This window comes from Asterias rubens, chromosome 15 (assembly GCF_902459465.1).
Source record: "Asterias rubens chromosome 15, eAstRub1.3, whole genome shotgun sequence".
In the NCBI taxonomy this organism is placed as follows: domain Eukaryota; kingdom Metazoa; phylum Echinodermata; class Asteroidea; order Forcipulatida; family Asteriidae; genus Asterias; species Asterias rubens.
This window is the reverse complement of record NC_047076.1, coordinates 4,381,938-4,404,885: the sequence shown is the minus strand read 5'-3', so window position 1 is coordinate 4,404,885 and position 22,948 is coordinate 4,381,938. Positions and strand designations below refer to the sequence as shown.

The 22,948-nt window shown below is 38.2% G+C and overlaps 1 protein-coding gene across 4 annotated transcripts in view; it reads left to right on the top strand.

The window, feature by feature from the left end:
• Positions 1-1,005: 1,005 nt before the first annotated feature.
• Positions 1,006-22,948, top strand: part of LOC117300086 (rho GTPase-activating protein 15-like) — a 32,511-nt gene continuing 10,568 nt past the window's right edge. The window contains exons 1-7 of one of the 4 annotated variants that reach the window (XM_033783773.1): positions 1,006-1,025; positions 3,686-3,839; positions 5,528-6,105; positions 6,960-7,196; positions 17,492-17,596; positions 19,015-19,095; positions 21,691-21,834. In XM_033783773.1, coding sequence (XP_033639664.1) covers positions 5,551-6,105; positions 6,960-7,196; positions 17,492-17,596; positions 19,015-19,095; positions 21,691-21,834 — 1,122 coding nt within the window. In that variant the 5' untranslated portion in view covers positions 1,006-1,025; positions 3,686-3,839; positions 5,528-5,550. Of the gene's footprint in view, positions 1,026-1,825; positions 1,949-3,685; positions 3,840-5,527; positions 6,106-6,959; positions 7,197-17,491; positions 17,597-19,014; positions 19,096-21,393; positions 21,460-21,690; positions 21,835-22,948 lie in introns of those variants that run through there. The other 3 variants (XM_033783772.1, XM_033783774.1, XM_033783775.1) reach the window with 3 other exon arrangements.

Below are 22,948 nucleotides of genomic sequence, written 5' to 3'. Positions count from 1 at the left end.
ATTGAATAAAATATTTGTAGAATGGAATTACTTAGTTTTCTGGTTCAGAATAATGAAAAGCAGTCAAATTAGGCCTAGAATTACCTATTAATACAACTAAAACATCCACATTTACTGAAAAAAAAACTGAATAGTCCACATTGTTTCCATTATGGCTTTAAGGCATGCAATTCTTTTTTATATAGTAGATTTTTACTTTTAGGCTTAATACAAAAACAGTATTATTTCTTTGTGTAAGCAATTGAAAGACATCAAATTAGGCCTAGAATTACACTACAAGGTTTAGAACTAGAACTTAAAGATGAAATATTTTTAAGAAAAAATTTACAGTCCACAAATTGTCCTTATAGCTTCACGGCATGCATTTATTTTTATACCAACAGTGGATTTTATAGTTGAGGCCTAAAAAATATTATTACTATTATTTATTTTTGTAAGCAATTGAAAGACTTAATTGTAATACCCTACACATCTGGTTCATCTTACTAACTTATAATTATCAACATTCTCAGACTAATGATAATTTAATATGCCCTCTTCAGTTAAAAAAGAAAAATGCAAGTCTTATATTTACAGAACTGATCAATTAACATCCTTAGAAGTACTATTTCAAAACACATTTCTGGCAATGGTGAGGAATTGGACGGCTATATGGGGAAATGGAGGAGGCCGCATAAAAAAGAAAACAAAAACAGGACGAATCACAATTTTGTTTGCTTGAAAATGTATAAAACATTTTGGCATATTTTGTTTAAATGCAAAAAAAACCTCTGCATTTGAGACATTGAATTTATAAAACAAAATTATCCAAACACTTTTCAAAAATTTAAACTCAAGTCAGTTCTGTTGATATTAAAGTCTTACCTGCTTTTATTTGCACATAATGATACCCAATTTGATTCTTTTTTTCCTGTTACCAACAATATTCTGTTCAGAATTTAATGTTTTGTCTTTACTTTTCAGGTTCTGAATTAATATTGTGGTTCATGAAACAAAGTGGAAAGACTCAAAATAAATATAAAAAGGTGAAGTAACAGACAAACTTTCAACTTTTTTTATTTATTTTTTATTTAAACCCAGTTAATTTATCTTAATCAGGAAGACATAGGACTACATTTAAACAAATCTGAATTCAACTAAAATTTATCATACCTGAATATCATTATCTCATCGCTTAAAATTCTCTATTTTTTGGGTAGAAAATGATATTTGAAATGCTATGATGAGCAAACAGTTTTAGTTTTCTTGCACACTCATATTAAAGGTGACAATGCTTAACCACAAATTTGTTTCTTTCCGCAACTTCCATAAAACTATCGTATGACATCACTTTACTGAGAGGGGTTGGGGTGGCGGGGTAGGAGTGTGGGGGGGGGGGCAGAATAACCATGCAACACTGAAATTGTATCATTAATTAACTATTATTGATAAACTTTTTTTTTTAATATTACTCTCATTAGCAAAAGTTACTCGAAATGCTGTATCAAAGCATAATTTTCTGTATAATGTTATCAAAATGTGGGATGCTCGTATAAATAATGCTTACCACCACCCATACACCCCCTGAAAAGAAGTATATAATCGAACATAACAAAATATAGAAACGAATTGTTTGCACTGTGGTCTGCCGCCGGGGGGGGGGGGGACCCTGGCCTATCCCCCAAAAGGGGACTTATGACGGGCAACCAACCATAACCACTTGTTGACACTAGAGGGCGTTGCAAGAAGTCAGCGGACTGACTGCCGTCTGGTTTCGGACTCGATTGATTTAACCTCTACTGCACAAACACATGGTATGGTAAATTTGTGAACGAAACATACGAACCAAACGTTGGCGATATTATTTTTTGCCGACGAGAGTGCAATAAAGTGGGCGGAAGTTTATCGCCGACTGAAAAGTTGAATGTCGTACGAAATCCTACGTTCGTCAAAACAGTAATTGTTTACGGTAGGTTGTAAAATTACAACATCTAATTCTAGTTTTGATGGATGGCATAGTTTAGTTTGGGTGTTGTGGTGGTGGTTGCCTTGCCCTTTTTACGTAGATAAGTGAGTTGGCTATGCGGTTGGCACTGGCTACTTTCAATGATGTATCCGTGTTACTGTTTTGTGTTTGTTATTCTGTACTGTACACAGAGTAGTGTCAGCACACTCCATGGTCAGACTGTTAGTTACTTGGCGGAAGTCGTGGAATATGAACTTTAATAATGGAACTTGAAGAAGTTAATCACTCTTTACAGAACAGTATTTTTTAGTAACTAGACTCTGATAGTGATAACTGATGAATATTATTGTTATTGAAATTCAATGATTTGAATATTCATTTTTTTTTTTTTTTTTTTTACAAATTCACTCTGTGATACATTTTTGTTTTTATTGGAACAGTTTCCGTATGGCGCCACCACTTTTTCATTCGATATGAAATATATAGAATATAATTTACCTCACATCCCTTTTTGTAAAAATAAGTGAAAAAGTGGTGGCGCCATACGAAAAGTTATCCCTCTTTTTTTAAAGACTTTGGTTCTGAAAAGAACCGATGGTTAACGATTCAACATTTTGATCAGTATATTCTCTGATCCAGCATTCACATGAAAATCCACAATACTGAACGAAATTTTAAGACGTTAACCACCAGTTCTCTTCAGAACAAAAACTCTCAATCGAACAAGAGATATAAACGTGTTGCAAACTACACTCATTTTATTTCTGATTTATTATTAATCTCAGCAATGATTTTTTAAGATAGAAATAAAGTCTAAATTCGCAGGGTTTTTTTTACAGCAAAATAGCACTATGCCTACGTAGCCAAAAATGGGATAACTTTCCGTATCCTGCCAGTGCCAGTCCTCCACTTTTTCACTCATTTTTACAAAAAGGGATATCTCATTGAGGTAAATTAGATACTAGGCCTATATTACAATGTATTTCATATTGAATGAGAAAGTGGTGGGATAACTTTCCGTATGGCGCCACCACTTTTTCACTCATTTTTACAAAAAGGGATATATCAATCAGGTAAATAAGTTCCTATATTATTTTATATCGAATGAAAAAGTGGTGGCGCCATACGGAAACTTTTCCAAGTGGTGACGTGACACAAAAACTTTTCTACAAAATGGAAAGCATGTAGGCCAGTCAGGAAATAGCGACAACAAGGAACAAATGTTGGTGCAACCTGCCAAGTGTGGGTGTGTATTCCATACAGTGCCAAACACATATTTTGTGGACTGTTCAGACCTGGTTCCAAGTCTGTGATAATTGTATTTTGTCAAACTCACTGAAGCCCGGTTCATACTTACTGCGAATGCGATACGAGTTTTTACAGGAAACATTCGCTGCGAAAACAGCCATGTGTCAACAATTTATTATTTGCTTTGCTTTAACACTCACAGTATGAACCGGGCTAAGCTGACGATTGTGGATTAACCCCCTGAAATGAGATTTTGTGCGAGAGCATGTATTGTAAATATTTTTTTGGAAAAACCCAAGCTCGAGTCCACGACACGACTACTCCCGGTCAAGCTGTTTTTACTGTCTGAAGTTTTAAAATGAAGTAACCAAATAATTAAAGAGTATTATAGACATTTAAATAAAAAAAAAGAATAACAGAGTTAGAGATGTTTTAATGTAAACAATGCTTGAGAACTCTTACGATCTGACATTTTTCTTTTTCTCAATACAGATTGCAGACACCTCTTTTGGTAAGACAAACACAAAGCTGTAATCATAGGAGCTGATAACACTCCTCAGAGATATGGCTGTTTAGAATCAACTAGTTTGACCTCATACCAGAAGTAATGTTATGACTTCACCTCCTAATGTAGCCATCAACCTCTGTAAGTATTGACCCCTTGCACGCACGTTACACGCGGTGGCTGATGCCACGCTCACCATTTTTTGGTGGTCAATAGGTTTACGTTTAAACGCCGCATCACCTAAAATGAGCACTTCACTGAATAACGCACGTTGACATTGCCCACCAAAATGGCGCATCCAAGATTATTCTGATGATGACGCCAGGTGGATAGGGTCAATATGGGATAATAATAATAATAATATAATTTAACATTTGTTGGGCCAAAATCCACTAAATTAAGGTGCTCAAGGTATCGAGAAGGAAACCTCGCACAGTAAACGAAAATCAGACATACGAACAATAACATATAAGCAACATTAAATTAGGTGGCTTTAAACTTACCTTGAAAGTATTAACACTAGAAATATTACGAATTTGAATTGGCAAATCATTCCAGAATGTGGGTCCAGCATGCGAAAATAACCTATCGCCCCATAATTTCAGGCATTTCATGGTGGCATATCAATATTTGGACTGCAGTAACACCATGTGTGTATCTACATGTATTGCTAGGTAGATAGATTTTCTTTTGAGAACTTGCTTTATATTCAACTATCGCGGAGTAGCTTTTTGGAATTTGGGAGACTTCTGAACTGTCCTACTTTTTAACCGTTACCTGAGCGGAAGGCAAAACAACTACTTAAATAGCTTTAGTGGATTGTTATTACCTTCACTAATTGGTCTCAATGTTTCAACTAGTTCTCTCTAGTTGTCGTCAGGAGACTCTCTAATTGGTTAAATTGTTTTGCTTAGCAGAAATGAACAGGTTAGCAGTCAAAAATTGTACATGTGACAAGATTCATGTAGTTTGGCTGGTAACCTGATTCTGGTATGTAAGCATAATTTGGTTGTGCTTAGATACTTTTTGTTCTTTGTAAGCAGCTCTATGAGTTTGGGTCATGGTCATAAATTGAAGCCAACAATTCGTCACATTCAAATTTACTTTCATGTTTTAGATAAGTTGTCGTGTTAAAGATCAAACTGTTGGCAGATAAAGTACAGCTGGAAATATCATTCACAATGGTACCCCAAACACCAACACATGGCAAAGTGTGGCCCAAGCATAAATTGAAATTCCCAAGGTGTTCTCGATAAACTTCTACATTGTAGCTGCGTTGGTTAAAGGGAGGGTATACTTTTGTTCATTACAAACAAAATAATGGCAATAAAAACTTACTTTGTATTGTACAGTGTTTTAGGGGAAACTTTCTGCCATCATTATCTTTAATCTGTGATAGTTAAATGTAAATCTGTGGACAGTTGTGTTTTGTGTCATACAAAAAGTACCCAAACCTTTTTGAACTTCCTCTTACCTAACCCATCAAACTCCAACTGCATGTTTTAATATTCTATTCTGCTGGTCTTGGGGCTGCACCAGTAATTAAATTCTGCTTTCAGGGGATCAAATTGACTTGGTGGATTTATTTGCCTGCCTTTCACCTCTGTGGACCCACCTTTAAATGCAACCTATGACCTGTACACTGTACATGTATGTGGAGTGGGTTTTCAGTCCCTACCTGATTGTCGTGGCCTCTGTTGCATTTCTGTAATCCTTAGCCTGTTTTATTTGATATTTTGATTTTAGTGTGTATCGACTGAAAGTGTTGACTTTAAAAGATGAGTTTATTAAATGTCAGTCAACCACGATTCCTTTTCTCTTTTATATAGAGAAGGAATAAATCTCATGCAAGATGGAGCAATCTTTCGTCAATGCAAAATACGAGTATGAATACTTGTCTGGAAATGGCCAGCCAGCCAAAATGTACCCTGGTGATGTCTTCACGCTGCTGCGCAAGTCGAACACTGATTGGTGGTATGTCAAAAGAGAAGGGGAAGAAAAACCAGTCTATCTCCCAGCTACGTATCTGGAAATACAGCCTGATAATGCACTGTTGGGGCGACCAGGGGCTAAGCAACCCCTTGAGCGTTCAGTGAATTTGATTCCTCGTACTAAATTTGTCGAACCGTCTCAAGAAACTTTCCCGAGTGGCAATCCTACAGCTTCCCCGACCAGAAATAATAACCTCGTTAGTGAGATGGCTAATCGGTTCCAACATCGGGTGACAATACCGGCACCCGATTATGAGGAGGGACAGGAGAAGACGACGTCTTACCAGCATCAAAAACGTCCTTCGCAGTTGAATGTCAAGGACAGTAATGGTAGACAGGGTGGCTCTGGGGTTACCACACCCATAGGAGGCACAGCGTCGCCCATGACGGACAGTGAACCTTCATCACACTCTGAGGTGAGACCATTGTCATGGCACTTGTTGCCTTGAGCAAGACACTTGCATTTAACCATGTGTAGGTCCTATGTGTACATGGTGTAATTAAACCCAGTATCGTATTGTTTTAAATATGCAGGATTTTCCCTGGTGTTTTTGGTGAAGTTGGCAACAAATTGCACCATCATCCTGTTCAAAACCCTTCCTTGCAAGGTCTATAAATGGGGTTCAGATGTCACACACAATGAGCACTTTAAAATGTCCATTGGGTGTGATGTACATGTATCCTATAAAGAATCCAGTTTATACACGGGGTGCATAACATGAAGAATACATAATTTTTTATTTTTTTTACTGAAATGTTTTTTTAAAGGGGTGGGTACCAGGGCAAGGATAAGGGTGATGGACTCTATTGTCCATCTGGAGTTTAACCCATTTCAACCACGAGGGACAATAACGTTTTTATTAAATAGTATTGTTTGCGGTATAACACCTTGTAATGATAATCTCTAATTGAATTTGGATGGTTCTGAAAAGAACCGTATGTTTCAACTAGATGTTTTGATCAGTATGCTCTGATCGTCTTCTTGAGAAAAGTTGATATTGTTGTAATTGTTTTGTTATGATGTTTTCTTAGATATTGTATTTTGTTTACTCTACCACATGTGTTGTATTCTGGATTTCTTCTTACATGTAGCTTTTAAGTTTACATTTAAATTTTATTGTATGTTTTTGTTGCAATGTAGACCTATTGTTTCAATTTAGTGCCAGGAGCACTTTTATGGATTTGTTCGCTTTAAAAGTTAAAATTTTTATTGTTTTTTTTTTAATTATTGGATTGTTAAAAATTTACTAAATATTTCCATCTTTTTCAGCCTTCCAGTATCACTTCGCCCGACTTTTACTCGCCACCCTCTCATGACTTTCATCAACACTCACACTATGCAAACCTCAACCCGATATCACCAGTACCCACCACCCAGGATGAATGGGAGACGCACACAGACAAGAGGGGGAGGAAGTATTACTATAAGCCTAGTACCAATGAAACATCTTGGGACCCTCCTCCCAAGAGGAGATCGCCAAGTGTCAGCCCCAAGACACCCAAGAAGGTAAGTGTTTTGTTCTACTATTGTAAGTTATCACTCAAGCACAAGTGGAATACGGACAAATATAGCGCTTCTGCGTACCATATCCAACGAGGCCGAAGGCTGAGTTGGGTATGGGACATAGACATAACAAATGTGCAGAGGAAATTGAAAGTTACTTATGAAGCCCTAATTGTAGTTTGCACAGCACTGTCACCATCATAATCATTGCCGGGTGTACCTAGTCCAAGGGTGTCCTAAATATACCTTCATAAATACCCCAGGCAGTTTCGCTATTCCTAGAGCGTGTCACGTTGAGGTTCTACTATGAACTACATACATTCATGTACATATAATAATGTGATGGTCGAGCGGATAAAACAGCCCGATCCCAAAGCGATTGCCTCCAGGGCCAAATTTCATAGCGATGCTTAACGGTAAACAAAAATTTGCTTACTGTAGCTGAAAAATTTGCTAAGGTGCAAGCGTATTTCACAGGTTTGCAGAAAAAATGGGCGGCCATATTGCACGTTTACCATGGGTTTGCATTATGATGTCATTTATTTTCGTGGTTAGCATGCCTTTTCGTGTGCTTACAGTTAGCAGCGCTATGAGAAAAGAAATCCCACAGTAACAACAAAATCGCCCACTAAGCAGTGTTATGAGATTGGGCCCAGGTCATTGCCTTGGTGCCCTTAAAATGCTCTGCAGTAGAACATTACATTTTCCTCATACGTGAAGGATGCCGTTTATCAAGGAAAAAATGCCTTGCCATTTCGTTAAACGAAGCATACAGGCCTGAGTCTACATGTAGGTTTAGTATTTGGCTTTGACCCAAAAGGAAGTATTTTTAATATGAAGACCAGTAACCGTTAAATTTGTGGTTAAGGATTTAGCTTTGTCTTTCTCTGTATCTTTATATATTAATTAAAAAAAAAATTAATGGGAGTATTATATTATTGGGCGCGCATCATCCACCAACAATGTGCTCAAGGCGCTTGAACAAAGAGGTAGTGTAACTGTCCCCAAAGCAATAAGTAATTTTGGTGATTGATGTTAGAAATGGTCTACTCCTTAAAATGTGTCTTTATTGTGTGCTTGGAATCTCCTAGGATCTCTTTAGGGGGGGGGGGGGCGGTTACTTACCGCGTAGTGTGAAAAGGACATTTGTGTGTTTTCCTAAAACTAATTCTAACCCTAGTAAATAAATCACATGAAGCATGGGGATGTCAGAATAGTTTGTAGAGCAGTCACAGATTAGACAATCCCAGCTATAGTTGGAACACAGAGAAAGGTTTTTCTCCATGGTTGGACCAGTCCCAGTTGCAAAAATTGTTACGTTTGGACACTATACACATCATAGCTTTGTAGTGCCATCTGTTGCCATGCTCAACCATTTTGGTTTTCAATAGGTTTACATACGTACGTGTAAATGCTGCTTCGTCTTGAATATGCACTTCACTGAATAACGCACAGTGACATGGCCCACCAAAATGGCGCATCCAAGAATATTCCGAGGGTGACATCAGGGCCCAATTTCATGGCTCTGCTTACCGCTGAAATTCTGCGCTTACGATCACAATTCCCCACTTACGTGCAAGCGCAGAATTTCTGCACTAGCCTTGTAAGCGTAACGGGGAATACACACGCGCAGAAGCCAAAATTCACTGCTAACCTGTGAAATACGCTTGCCACAAGCACAGAATTCCCTGCTTCCGTAAGCGCCGATTCTGTGCTTACGGTAAGCAGAGCCATGCATGATATTGGGCCCAGGTGACTTGGGTCAAATTACTGTTGAAATTGTTCACACCCCTATATCATTCCTTGTCCTTCTGTAATATGCATGCTAGAGTCATGGAGGAAGAATTCCCCATGCTAGAGTACACTACTGACACTAGTGTGTTTGTTGGTTGTAATGCTCAGTGACCCCAGTTCTAAGCCATGCTCAGTGACCCCAGTTCTAAGCCATTCTGTACACTACTTTCCATTGTAGTAATCAATAAGCCCCAATGCCTGGCATAACTTCTTTTGTTCTGAATCAGTTAACAGTGAAACAGCAATTTTTAGTTGGACAATGTAAGCCACAAGAGAGGCAATAATTAGGCTGTGTGTGCTGAACCATGTTGGGGGTACATGTATAAAGAGGTTGTCACAGTGCCTGTTGTAGATTCAAGAAATTAATATCAGATGTATTTGAAATATTTAATTTAACAAAATATAAAAAGTGCATACCGGAGACACATGTATGGTTGTGTGTACAATAATACATAACACAAAGCAGGCCTGGGGTCGATTTCACAAAGAGTTAAGACTAGTCCTACATGTATCTCGAGTTAGGAAGAGCTACCTGTCATAACTAAAGGACTAGCCGTGCGTTTTGTATCTTCTAAGACTAGTCCTAAGTTAGGACTAGTCCAAACTCTTTGTAAAATCGACCTCTGGTATCTTATTTTTTAGGCCAAGTACAAAAAATTACAAGTTGATCGTCCAGGTTTTTCCAAAAAGAGGAGGATGAGGGCCTTTTTTGTTTTCTTTTTTTTTTTTCTTTCAAAGGTGGCTCCAAGCACTTTAATTCAAACTGGCCACCAATTCTTCAATTTAAAGTCACCACTTACTTTTATTAAAATTTGTGTTTTTGAAAACAAAATGTAGACTAAAACTGGTATTATTGTTATTATTATTATTACTATTACTATTTTTTTTTTTTTTTTTTGGGGGGGGGGCTTAGAGTGCAAGGCCATAACATTTTGCAATGGGCTGTCTAAAACATTTCAAGGGCACCAAGGCAATGATCAGTGGGCATACATGTAGAGGTAATCGCCTTCTTTGCCTCCGTGAAGTATCAGGCCTGCTGATTTATTGTGACTTTGATGACCGCTTAAATTTGCACAGTTTCGTTATTTCTTATAATGTACCGTATTACACTTTATGTGGAGACTGGTCTTTGACAATAACCAATGTTGTCTGCATGCTATGAGCAGCTCTATGAAGTTGGCATACTACAAACTTTGCTGTTTCATTTATAAATTCTATGATCCATTGCTACATGTACGTAAGGGCAATACAACTTATAAACCATTTAAACCATTTATCACACATTCTGTCATAGGCCTACATGTACAATTTGTAGTCCAAATAGTAGAAATTCTTTAGAGTATGCAAAGTCCACCAAATGTCAATATTATGACATTATAGATATTTCCATGTGTAATTTAAAACCTTTACAGATGATTGATACTGGATTGAATCTCAACTCTGTTTTTTTTTGGGGGGGGGGGGGGGGTGCAGTTGAAAAGCATGTACTGAAGTGGAGTAGTTTCCGAGAAAAAAGTAATTTTCCACGAATTTGATTTCGAGACCTCGGATTCAGAACTTGACTGACACAACTTTGTGTGTCAAGGGTGTTTTTTCTTTCATTATTATCTCGCAACATCGACGACCGATTGAGCTCAAATTTTCACAGGTTTGTTATTTTGTCCATATATACAATGTATGTTGAGATACGCCAAGTTAGGAGACAGGTCTTTGACAATTACCAATAGTGTCCAGGGTCTTTAATCTGCCATGATTTACTAGGATTTTCAAAAAATCCCTTTATTTTGATATTTTGTTGTTGGGGGGGGGGACACCTAGTTTCTACCTGGTGTGGTCTGGGGAGGGGGGGGGGGGGAGTGGACGGAACATGGTCAAAAGTAAATTGCAACATTAGCAATGATACTGTGTAAATTTGTTCCATGTCCCTAAGTACAACCCAGCAGTGTCAAATGTGTTTAGGTGATTCCATTATGATTCGATTCACACATTTCAAGTACAAATTTTGATTCAAAGAACACCCTTTTTTTCCCTGAAAGCAAAACAACTTCTGGGTGGATGGGGTGATGAGTTTTTGTCAAATTATTAATTCATGTGAGTGACCACCTGTGACCATCCTGTTGGTCAATATGGTGCCATGATTGATGCTTCTGCTGTCAGTGTTTCGGGGATCACCACAGGTCTCTGGGGTCATACTAACTCATGTTGCTTCGAGACAATTTAAATCACTTCCTTCTTGTAAACTGATACATAAATTGTAGTGTTACTGTTGAATGGTTTTATCCAAATCACTTTGCGAAGATTGGCCATCAGAGATAGTATGAATGTATTTCCTTGTTGAGTGGACACTTGTTTTGTTCTACAGTGTACGTGTACGTGTAGTTGGTATTCTTACATACTGTCATTGTCTGTTGTGCGGTGTGGATTGATGATTTATCATGTTGGTAAGAACGCTTTATTTTGACTTTTCTATGTAACTTTGTAACTGGCACCCCTGTAAAAAAAAATATTGACAAAATAGATCAAGTGTACCGGGTAAAGTACGTAGCTCAGTTGGTAGAGCGCCGGCATGTTAAACCAGAGGTCGGTGGTTTATCCCCAGCTCTTGTCATTTTTTTTTCCCGTTTCCCTTGTGGTAATAGTGATACGTTAAATTATAGTTTGTTAACCTGATCTTTTTATGGCCAACAGTCCGCTACATTTATACGCAGGGTGTTTGAGAGTTCCGTAATAGAAGTTAAGATCGGGTTAATTTTTGTTTAGTATGTTTGGTTACAGGGAAGGTACACGTTTGGTTATTGTCAAAGACCAGCCTTCTTGGTGTATCCCATCATAACCATAAAATAACAAGCCTGTGAAAATTTGGGCTCAATTGGTCTCAAAGTTGTGAGAAAATGATGAAAGAAAAAAACACCCTTGTTGGACGAAATTGTGTGCTTTCACATGAGAATAAAAGACTTCTAGCTAGAAGACTTTTATTTATTTAGTGAGAAATTACCTCAATTTCTCAAAAAATACACGTTACTTGAGAGGGAGTCGTTTCCCACAATGTTTTATACCATCAACAGCTCCCCAATGCTTGTTACCAAGTCAGTTTTCAAGTTAATATTTGGTTTGAGTAATTACCAAACGTGTACCTTCCCTTTAATAAAGGAACACGTTGCCTAGGATCAGTCGAGTTGGTCTTTGAAAAGCGTTTGTAATTGTTTGTTATAAAATGCATGGGTAGAAAGATGTTGTAAAAGTAGAGTGCAATGATCCACACAAACATGCCTCGAAATGGCACGGTTTTCCTTTTACCTTGTCAACTAACACGGTCGGCCATTTATGGGAGTCCCATAAATGGCCGACCGTGTAAGTTCGCAAAGTAAAAGGAAAACCACGCAATTTCGAGGCAAGTTTATGTGGATCATTGCACTCTACTTTTAAAACATCTTTCCAACCAAATGCATTTTATAAAAAATGGTTACAGATGCTTTTTATAGACCAACTCGTCCGACCCAAGGCAACTTGTTCCTTTAAACAATGCTGTTGTGTTCATGTATGTGTTGTCTATTGGGAATTTTATCACTTTAATGAATTGTGTCTCTTACAACCAAACATGTGTACACTGTTTTGTGCACATTGTGCGTTATGTATACTAATGTCACATGTAGCACATTGTTCGAATGAATCATGTTAAAATCTTGGTGGCAACCATTGTTTTGTACGCATCTTACATGTAGTACGTGGCTTAAAGCCATTGGACCCTTTCGTTACAGGAAAAAAAAAAAAAGTTCACAGATTTACAAATAAATTACAGGGTTTACAGAAGGTAATGGTGAAAGACTTCTCTTGAAATATTAGTCCATGAAATGCTTTACTTTTTGAGAAAACGGTAAAACAATATAAATTCTCGTTAGCGAGAATTACGGATTTGTTATAAACACATGTCATGACACGGCGAAACGCGCGAAAACAGGAGTGGGTTTTCCCGTTATTTTCTCTCGACTCCGATGTCCGATTGAGCCTAAATTTCCACATGATTGTTATTTTATATATAAGTTGTGATACACGAAGTGTGGGACATGGACAATACTGTTTACCGAAAGTGTCCAATGGCTTTAACTAATGATAGCACACTCTACAATGCGCATTGTATAAAACTTGGTACCAATAAGTGGTTTGATAGGACTGTCTATGGGAGTCCATCCATTGCTACTGTTGTCGTCTAATTTGGCCATCATGCCCCTTCAACAAATTTCCTGCAGACTTTTAAAGAAATTTCCAATTGAAAATTGAAACCAGCCTTGCCTTTTCAAACAAGAAATGTCAAGCCTGCAAGTCACTAAGATTCATCTGAAGATGAGTTATCAATATTGCCATGGTGATATGTATTGTGACATCACACTTTGCTCAATAGCAACTAAGATTGATTCGCAGAAAAGATCAATTTGTAGCTCTTTCTGAAATTGAGTCCTAGTTGTATAGTGTTAACACTCACTAACGAGTTGTAATCATTATTGCGCAGTGTATTTTTCATCCAACAATTTTCAATAGCCCGTGGCGTGTCTGGGTGAAATCCGACTCCAACTTCAAGCAATACCGGCAAACACCGCACCACTCTGATTTTGAAGCAATGCGGTACACAACTACATGTACATGTATTTAAAGTCACCTGGAAATAGAATTTTTTTTCTTTCAAACATAAGAGTATATGCTTACGAACAATAAAACAATTTTTTTTAGTAATTGTTTGTCACGATTTATATATTTAAAAAATATTGTTGGGGGGCTGACTCCGCCTACCCCTTTTGTGACGTCAATCGAGGCAGACTTTGCCTGCAATGCGTATAGTAAACACACGTGCAAAGTACATGTACGTCCAAGTCGTGAGTTGGTACGTTTCAAAAAGTGTTTTTCTGCATTCAGCAGCAATACACCTGGTCGGCATTGCCGGAAAAAACCAAAAAGAATATTTTTTTGAAACGTACAAATTCACGACTTGGTCCGTACATGTACATGTACTTTACAGTCAAAGTCTGCCTCGATTGACGTCACAAACAGCGCCCTCTCGGGTCGGGGTCTACTCTTAAATTTGTAAATAACATAAGAACTGATTTTTTAAAACCTTAGTTAACTGTTTATTCACATTCCACTCATCAAAACACATATATTAGTGACAAAATCTTTATTTTGAGAAAATACCACTTCCAGGTGACTTTAACTTATGGTTACTTGTAAACTATACAGAATGGCTTCCATGTTAGCAGCTTGATTATTCACCATACACATAAACCGACAAACCTGTAGAAGTTTGAGATCGATCGGCCATCTGGGATACGAGAGAATAGTGAAAAACCGTTTACAAATTTTGCATTGCATTGATGCCAAAATAAAAATGAATAAAACGTTCACTGAGCGATAAACTCCAAACGCGAAGTTAGATTATTTATTTCTCATCAAATATAACATTTCAGACAGAAATATTTCAAGGGATGTCTTCAACTACCATCATCATTAGACCGTGTAAGTTTTATGTAAATCTGTGATCTTCACGATTTTTGTTTCTTACCAATTCTGTAACATTCCATTAAGTGAACCGGTACCTTGTTTCCCTAGATGCGTTGCAGTATTTTTTAAAGATGGCGTTTGTGCAAATGGCGAATGTAATTGTGTAGTCTATGAGCAATTGTGTGTACATTTTGTACACTGCAATTTCATACTGTACAATGTATGAAAGAATTTTTTTTACAATTCTCAAGGAGTTTGAAACTTTCAGTTTCCTTACACTACTTTCATAGTTCACTTCCATTCATTGTTGTTAGGTTCACACCCTTTAATACACACACGCATACACAAAAGCAGGTGTATCGATTCTTATATTCAATGAAACATAATCTACTGTTGTAAAATACCGTAGCAAGACAATGGCTACATGTTGCAAAAACTCTATCAGGGTTTGCCCTTAACATTGATGGTTACTACAAGTAAGTAGAGTTTGAAACTTTGCATGGTGGAAATACGATATGGAAAGATTTGCGGTAACACCCCAATGGTCTCTAAATGAGTTGGGGTGATTCTGAAAAGAATCGTTGGTTTCAACTCGAAGTTTCGATCATTACACGTTTGCTCGGATCGTCTTGTGGAGAATAGGGGGACCAGTTACACGTGTACATATAGCTTGTCATGTACTAGTCCACTAGTATTCTCACTGGTCCACATTTTGAGATTTCCTTTCAATATTGCATTGAAATCCCATATCAATGTGAGGGCTACACTTAACAGATTTGGGCAATTGAACCAAATTGATAAGAATTACGAGACTGACCCTGAGTGTGCGCGCACATGCTCAGTATTGCACGCGTAGTTTTGAGCATGTGCACTACTGGCAAAAAATGTGAAAAAAGGACCGTCCAAAAGTCTCCCATTGAAGTTTTGGAAGAACTTTGTCTGGTCAGCATGGTCATGATGGTCAGTCAGAAAAGAAGAAAAAAAAGGATATCCTTTTCCTTCTGTTTTCTAGATGCTCTGTACAATGGCAAGGTTGTAGACAATCAGACATGTCAGACATTAACAGACCTTGATCACGGTGTGGCCATCTTGATTTTACTCCTTTTCAACTTATTGTTAAACCAAACTGAGGCCTTGTCCGAAACGGCGACTTAGGCTACAGCTACGGCTAGATCGCGCGCGTCTGCTATTCTTGAACACTGGTAGATGCGCTGATCTAGACGTAGCTGTAGCCGAAGTCGTCATTAGTTCAGAGGGAGCCGTTTCTCACAATGTTTTATACTATCAACAGCTCCCCATTAATCGATACCAAGCAAGGTTTTATTTTGAGTAATTACATTTGTACCAATAGTGTCCGCTGCCTTTTTTTTTAACCCCCCCCCCCCCCCACCCCCAAAAAAATTAAAACCATGTTTATTTTATTTTTTATTATTATTTAAAAACTACTTACAAATGTGTACGTATAAAGTAAAATTCATTGGAAAATGGAGATAAAATCGTCACAAGGTACACTCCGGATTGCTGAGTAGGGTTTTCAAAACCAAAGGTAGATGAAGCAGGCTTTGCACTCGGAAGCTTTTGCGCTCACAAGCTTTCAGCTTTGTGCTAGTACTTGTACATGTATTTTTTTTTTTTTTAAACAGCCTGTAGAATCACATCCCTGATTTTGTATGGTTGTAATTTCGTAAACGTAAGGGACACGATGCCTTTTTATAGGCACCTTGGGCCATAAAAGCGTTTGTTATGAAAGGAATATGGTTTGAAAGAAGGTCAAATTTCCAGTGCTCCGCAGTTTGGAAAAAGCCAGGGTAGTTCCCGTGAATCATTTAACAATGAATATCACAAGGAATATTTTGGGTGTTTGCTTTGTTGAAAATTATTATTGTAAACAAACAGGGTGAAAATGTTTATTATCCTCGATTTATATTCTGAGCGAATGGCTTCACATGTGTACACACTGTATGGTACAACAATGGGAGACTTTCTGGGACGATAGAGGGCAGCAGACTTACCGGGTAAATCCATTGTTCTCAGAATTATGCACATGTTCAGAACTACATAAACATTGGAAATTTACCCGGTATGTCTGCTGCCACCTAGCGTTGGAAAGTCTTCTATTGATGCGGTTTAAATGCAACATGATGTACAGTACCAGGAAATGGATTCACATGATATTAATGCACGTGTAATGTATAATTTTTTGTGTGTTTTCTTGTTTGTATCGGTCAAAGAGCACATGAAACATGAGTGTACAAATTCCCTCTTTTGTCATAGGTGTGGCCGCTCACTGCTGAGTGGTCTAGTTCACCAGACCCAAGCTGTTGTGTTATCAATAGCAGAGTGTTGGTTCGAATCCTGGTCTTGACCCTTGTGCTCTCGAGCAAGACCCTTAACCACACTTGCTTCGTAAAAAGTTGGGAAGGTAGTGCATTCTGCTCTATCAGCCAGGCTCCTAGTGAATGATACCCATTTTTATTGCATAAATCCTAACAGTCCTTGAACATGTTGAAGGGGGTAACCCTGTTTCAGCACTAGGAGTATAACATGTAGTTGGCAACGTGTCCCTGGTGACAGTTGATTTGGGGTCGACAGCCCAAAGCAGTTAAGTGTAGCTTTCACCTTGAATTGAAAGGGTTTTAGCATTATTTATAATTTTTAAATTTTTTAAATTAAAGTTTTAAAATTAAACAAAATTCATGATTGTGATAATTTGTATGTCATTTAGAAAATAGAATTAGCTGATTGCAAACTGCTGACCAACCAACCAAAAGGACCGATGGTATGTTAAGAAGAGTTAGGCCTGACGTTTCGATCCTAGTATAGCAGAGTCTTTCTCGAGAGAGACTGTGCTAGGGTCTAATCTTCAGGCCATTAACGTTTTGACCCTAGAGAAAGACTCTGATGGTTGAAACTTCAAGCCATTTCCTACTTTTTGCAATCAGCAATTTATTGACAATAATTTCAGTCTTTGACTTGATACCTTTTTTTTTTATTACGTTGATATTTTGATACAGAATGCAGGTACTGAAACGTCAAAACAGGGTTTACCTCCAGGATGGCGGGAGGAGAGGACGGCCAATGGCAATGGTGTCTTCATCAACTCACAATTCAAAGAGAAGGTAAATAGCAGGGATGAAAAATGTCAGATTTGTATAATAAACACTTGGTGCTATTAAAGAGAAATGGTTTTTAACCCCGATGTAAATGGCATGGTTGGCTGAAGATTGCGCCGCAGTACCTTGTGCTCTTAAAAGTTGCTACATAAACGGGTCTCAGAATTTAAAGCCATTGGACCCTTTCGGTACAGAAAAAAAACAAAAAAAATTCACAAATTTACAAATAATTTACAGGGTTTACAGAAGGTAATGGTGAAAGACTTCTCTTGAAATATTAGTCCATGAAATGCTTTACTTTTTGAGAAAACGGTAAAACAATATAAATTCTCGTTAGCGAGAATTACAAATTTATTTTAAACACATGTCATGACACAGCGAAACGCCCGGAAACAAGAGTGGGTTTTCCCGTTTTTTTCTCCCGACTCCGATGACCGATTGAGCCTAAATTTTCACAGGTTTGTTGTTTTATATATAAGTTGTGATACACGAAGTGTGGGACTTGGACCATACTGTTTACCGAAAGTGTATAATGGCTTTAAAAAGTCTTACAAATAATAATTAAGTCCTTTCGAGATGCTTGCAGTTGTGTTTGCAGTTACAAACGCTACATTGTATTATAAAAATAGTTCTTATAATGAATGTTAAGGACTGCAACCACTTTGGAAACTTTGTTTCCTCTTAGTACCAAGCTTAAACTTTGTTTGGAATGACAATATTATTTGAGTCTATTATATTGGGGCGTGAGGGTGAGGGTGGACAAGACGATGTATACCCAACACTTATCTTGGCTGGTTAGATGAGTACAACAAATAGTTCTTTGTTGTGTTGGCAAAAAGCAATACGGATGTACAAGATTGGTTCACTGGAGGATGTATTGATCTTTTATATTTAAAGGCAGAGTCATACTTTGATAATGACCCTGAAAAAAATGGTGTAATTTCATACAGGGTTTCATGGCCTAGCGGTTAAGAGCACCGAATTCAAACTCTGTTGTTTCTGATCAACAGAGTGTGGGTTCGAGTTCCAGTCGTGACACCTGTAAGCACGACACTTACATGTAACCATGATGCTTTTTCCTTTGGATGGGACGTAAAGCCGTTGGTCCTGTGTGTTTTGTAACGCGCGTAAAAGAACCAAGGGCACTAATCGAAGGGCTTTGTTCCTGGTGTGATAGGCTGCATATTGTAAGTAATTACACGGTGCTACAAAATGAGTAGGTCTCATATCTCAAACATAGTCACATTGTACATATTGCGACTTGCAGGAAAATACTATTCCTGTATGTTTGTTAAAGCGCCTTGAGCGTCACTGAGTGACGGATATGAACGCTATAAGAAGCCACTATTATTATTTTACGACACTTACAGAAACCAAACCGAACCATATTTTCTTTGATGTAAAAGTATTGATTTTTCTTCCAGTGGTATAAATCGCAGAATGATCAAGGCAAGACCTATTACTACAGCGGTGATCGTGAAGAAACGGGTTGGAATCTACCCACTGTAAGTCAATGCTAATTAAAACTATCTTCTTCTTTTTTTCCCTCTCCACAATCTTTCTGAAGTAGTTGACAAATTGCTGCAAAGTTCAGCTTCGATAATGATTTCGATTGTATTATTGACAGTACAATCTACTAACTGTGGTATAATAATAATAATAATAACTTTCGAAAATTGGTGTGATTTATATAAACTACTTTTAGTAGGCCTGCATGTTGAAACACCGTTGGGTCTTGAATTTCGTTCTTGAAGGGGCACAGAAATTTTCCTGTGGACTGGTTAGGGGCACTTACATGTATATGAGGAAAATGTAAATTTGTATTGGAACTTTCACACCAGCAAAATCACATGGCACCACAGCAACTGGGCCCAATTTCATGGCTCTGCTTACCGTAAGCACAGAATCGGCGGTTACGGAAGCAGGGAATTTTGTGCTTACAGCAAGCCTATTCCACGGGTTAGCGGCGAATTTTGGCTTCTGCGCGGGCGTACTCCACGTTACTAGGCATTCTACGCTTACATGGCTAGCGCAAAAATTCGGCCCTTGCACGTAAGCCGGGAATCGTGTTCGTAAGCGCAGAATTCGGCGGTAAGCAGAGCCATGAAATTTGGCCCTGATGTGGGTGCCGTGGGTTATTTCCGAGGCCTGCAACGGCGCTCATTGTACCGGTGCATACTCTTTTTGCTAATGGAGCATGAACATTTTTGTAATGTCCTTTGGTAAGGGGCACTTCTGTATGAGGTAAATTTGTTTTGGAACTTTGCAAAGGGCACCACAGCAAAAGCACAGGGCACTTGGGCAAATGCTTTGGGTGCTGTGGGTTATTTCCGAGGCCTGCAAGGGCGTGCATTCTGATGGATAAAATTCTGATGGCTAAAATTCTGATGGATAAATCTTCCCACCGTCTGCACTTGGATTTAATTGACAAAGGTAGAATTACGGAGACAATAAACCATTTACAAAATATGCCAGTTTTAAGCCTGTGATCAACATTACATGTAGGTCGGTGAAAGGTCACTGGATTTTCTGGCTCATTTAAACCGACCTTGTCAATCTTCCTGGGCACCTTTGGTTTGGTATAACTACCCAGGCGACGTGGTTAAGTTACCTGTGAGGAAAGTTACCTGGGCTGTTCGCACTGGACTTGAAATGGGTAAGTTACCCACTGGCTCAGTTAGTTTACCCAATGAGTCCAGAGCGAACAGGGCTTAAGGGGAAACTAAATTGAAACTTTGCAAAGCCGCACTTGCACAGCAATTTTATTTTAATTGTTAGTTATTCTTAAACTCATTCATATTGTTATTGTAGTTTCAAATCGTTTTCTGTTTAAATCTTTTTAATATTTTTTCGTTTCTTGTTACAGCGCTTTGGGGTCGTTAGGGCGTAAAGCGCTTTATAAATGTTACCATTATTATTATTTATAGCAATTGCTGTGGGTGCCTTTGGTTATTTCAAGGCCTGCAATAGGGCATTAACCAGTGCATACTCAGTTGCTAAAGTAGCATGGACATATTTATTAGAATGATTAATTTCTAAAGATGAAACCATAACGAGCATGTGCTTTATTTGGCGATGTTAATTATTGCTGCATATCGGGACATCAATCATGTCATGCCTTTATTATGTTGGCACTAGACTAACATGTCAATAAACACGATCAATTTGTGATCTTGTGATTATGTGTAATTTGGGGTGAGTATTTTAAAACATGATTCATTTGAAATGTATTGCGTAAAAATGCATTTTGACATGCGCAGGTTTAGCTTCCGACAAGTGCCCTACAGGCACGCAGAGCAGTTGCATTTAGCAAGCCAATCAGCATTGATTTTCAGTTCTTCCCTTTTAGGGGTTAGTGATGAGAAGTACATGATATGTATCGCTGCAATCAAACTGAGGTATAAAACACTTTCCCAACACATCAAAGATGAATGGGGCAGATTCAACAATGTTAACCCTCCAACTATGCTTCTCATTTTTCTCAGAACCATTCAAAAACGTTTGACTGCATTATTTGCATATACACTGCTTAAAATGGTATTCTTGAAACAAGAAAAACATCTTATTTTGAGAGTATATTTCTTGTTTCTAGGGAGTGACACAAGAAATATTTTTTCAAAATGAGATAATTTCTTATTTCAAGAATACCATTTTTAGCAGTCTGTCTAGGAGGGCCAAACAGTGCATTAAATGTCTGAGGCTCCAGTCTGATTTACAACTGTAATATTGTTTGAATGTTAGTGAGTCTGATGTATAAGATCAACCAGCTCCTTGTGTTGTGAGCTCTTAAAATGATTGTTTAGTTTACAGGATTTGACTCCCAAATATTACTGTGCAGAGGAGTGGATCTTGAAATCAGTATTCCAATGGTCAGTTGATAACAACAGCTGTTTAGTTTTAATTGCGCTTGCCCTCATCCCATAAATTATTCATCTCTTTAGTTCTTTTTTGTTGTTATTGTATGATGATAGTTGGTTACTTTTGAAACACTAATCAGCATTTGGTAACAATTAGCTTGTATTGAATGAGCATGCTTGTCGTTTTATTTTGTGCTTGAAGCATCCTTCTCAATAACGTTAAGTGCTGCAACATTTCTTTAGGATCCTCCTTCTGTCCGCCGGCGACTATCTGAGGCAGAAAGCAGTGAAAGCAGTGAGGTGCGCAGGAGAAGAACGCTGAAAGCCGCCGAGCGATCCTCCAAAACACAGTCCGTCTTCCTTCCATCCGAAAGTCGTTTTTTGATGGTGGGTGAATGATTTGGCAAGATCATTATACCAAGGAACAAGTTCCTGTGTACATTTTTTTAATCCCCAGATGCTTCATTTTTGACACCCTGTAGAAAAACAGAATTAAGGGTAACTCAGGCCTGGAATTTGATCTTTGAGAGGGCATTTTCGTTTTGCAAAGGGCACTTTCATTTGGGAAATCTTAAAGGGTGAAGAAAACTTTTGAGGGGGCACCAAGGCAAAGGCAACAGAGGCCATGGAATTTCATCTTTGAGAGGGCAAGTAAATTTTCGTTTTGCAAAGGGGACTTCCTTTTAAGAAATATTAAAGTCTAGAGGAAAAGTTTGAGGGGGCACCAAGGCAACAGAGGCATGTATTCCAGGCCGGGTAGCTGTTGATTCCTGGCCTGGAATTTTATCTTTGAGAGGGCAAGTTCATTTTCATTTTGCAAAGGGCATTCCATTGGGAAAACTTAAACTAAAGTCTAGAGGAAACTTTATGGGGCACCAAGGCCAAACCATGGGCATCAGAGACCATTGCCTCTGTGGCGCCCTTCATGTTATTCCAGGCCTGGTAACTGTTGATCATGCTGCATTTGTGTCTAGCAAGGTGCCATCCAAGTAACTGGGTAACTTTGGCCATGCTTTCTAATTCCCAGTCATCACCCCTTTCACATCAACTACAAGCTGACAGCTGAAGTATAGCGATTTCACTCCTTGCATGAATCATCTATTGTCATGGTGGTGGGTCATGAACTTGTAACATGTAGTTGGTGTTCTATGTAATTAGTGGAGGATTATGCATTACATTTATGTGTGGCCTTTTAAAACTTGTAATGACTGTCTTTAACCATTTGAAGTGATGTTGTTATTTGATATGGACAATAATCAAGTAGGATTTGAAACTTTGCATGGTGGAAATACGATACGGTGAGGTTTGTGGTGACAGTACACCATGTAATGACTATCTCTTCTAAATGAGTTGGGGTGGTTCTGCAAAAGCTATGACTGAGATTGGCTGTTACCAGCTTTGTGTTTGTATCCCCTTGTGAGAGTTTGCCAAGTTCCTTGAAGGGAAGATGATCTAAACAAACAGAGAAACAAACAACCCAACAAACAAACAAACAAACAAA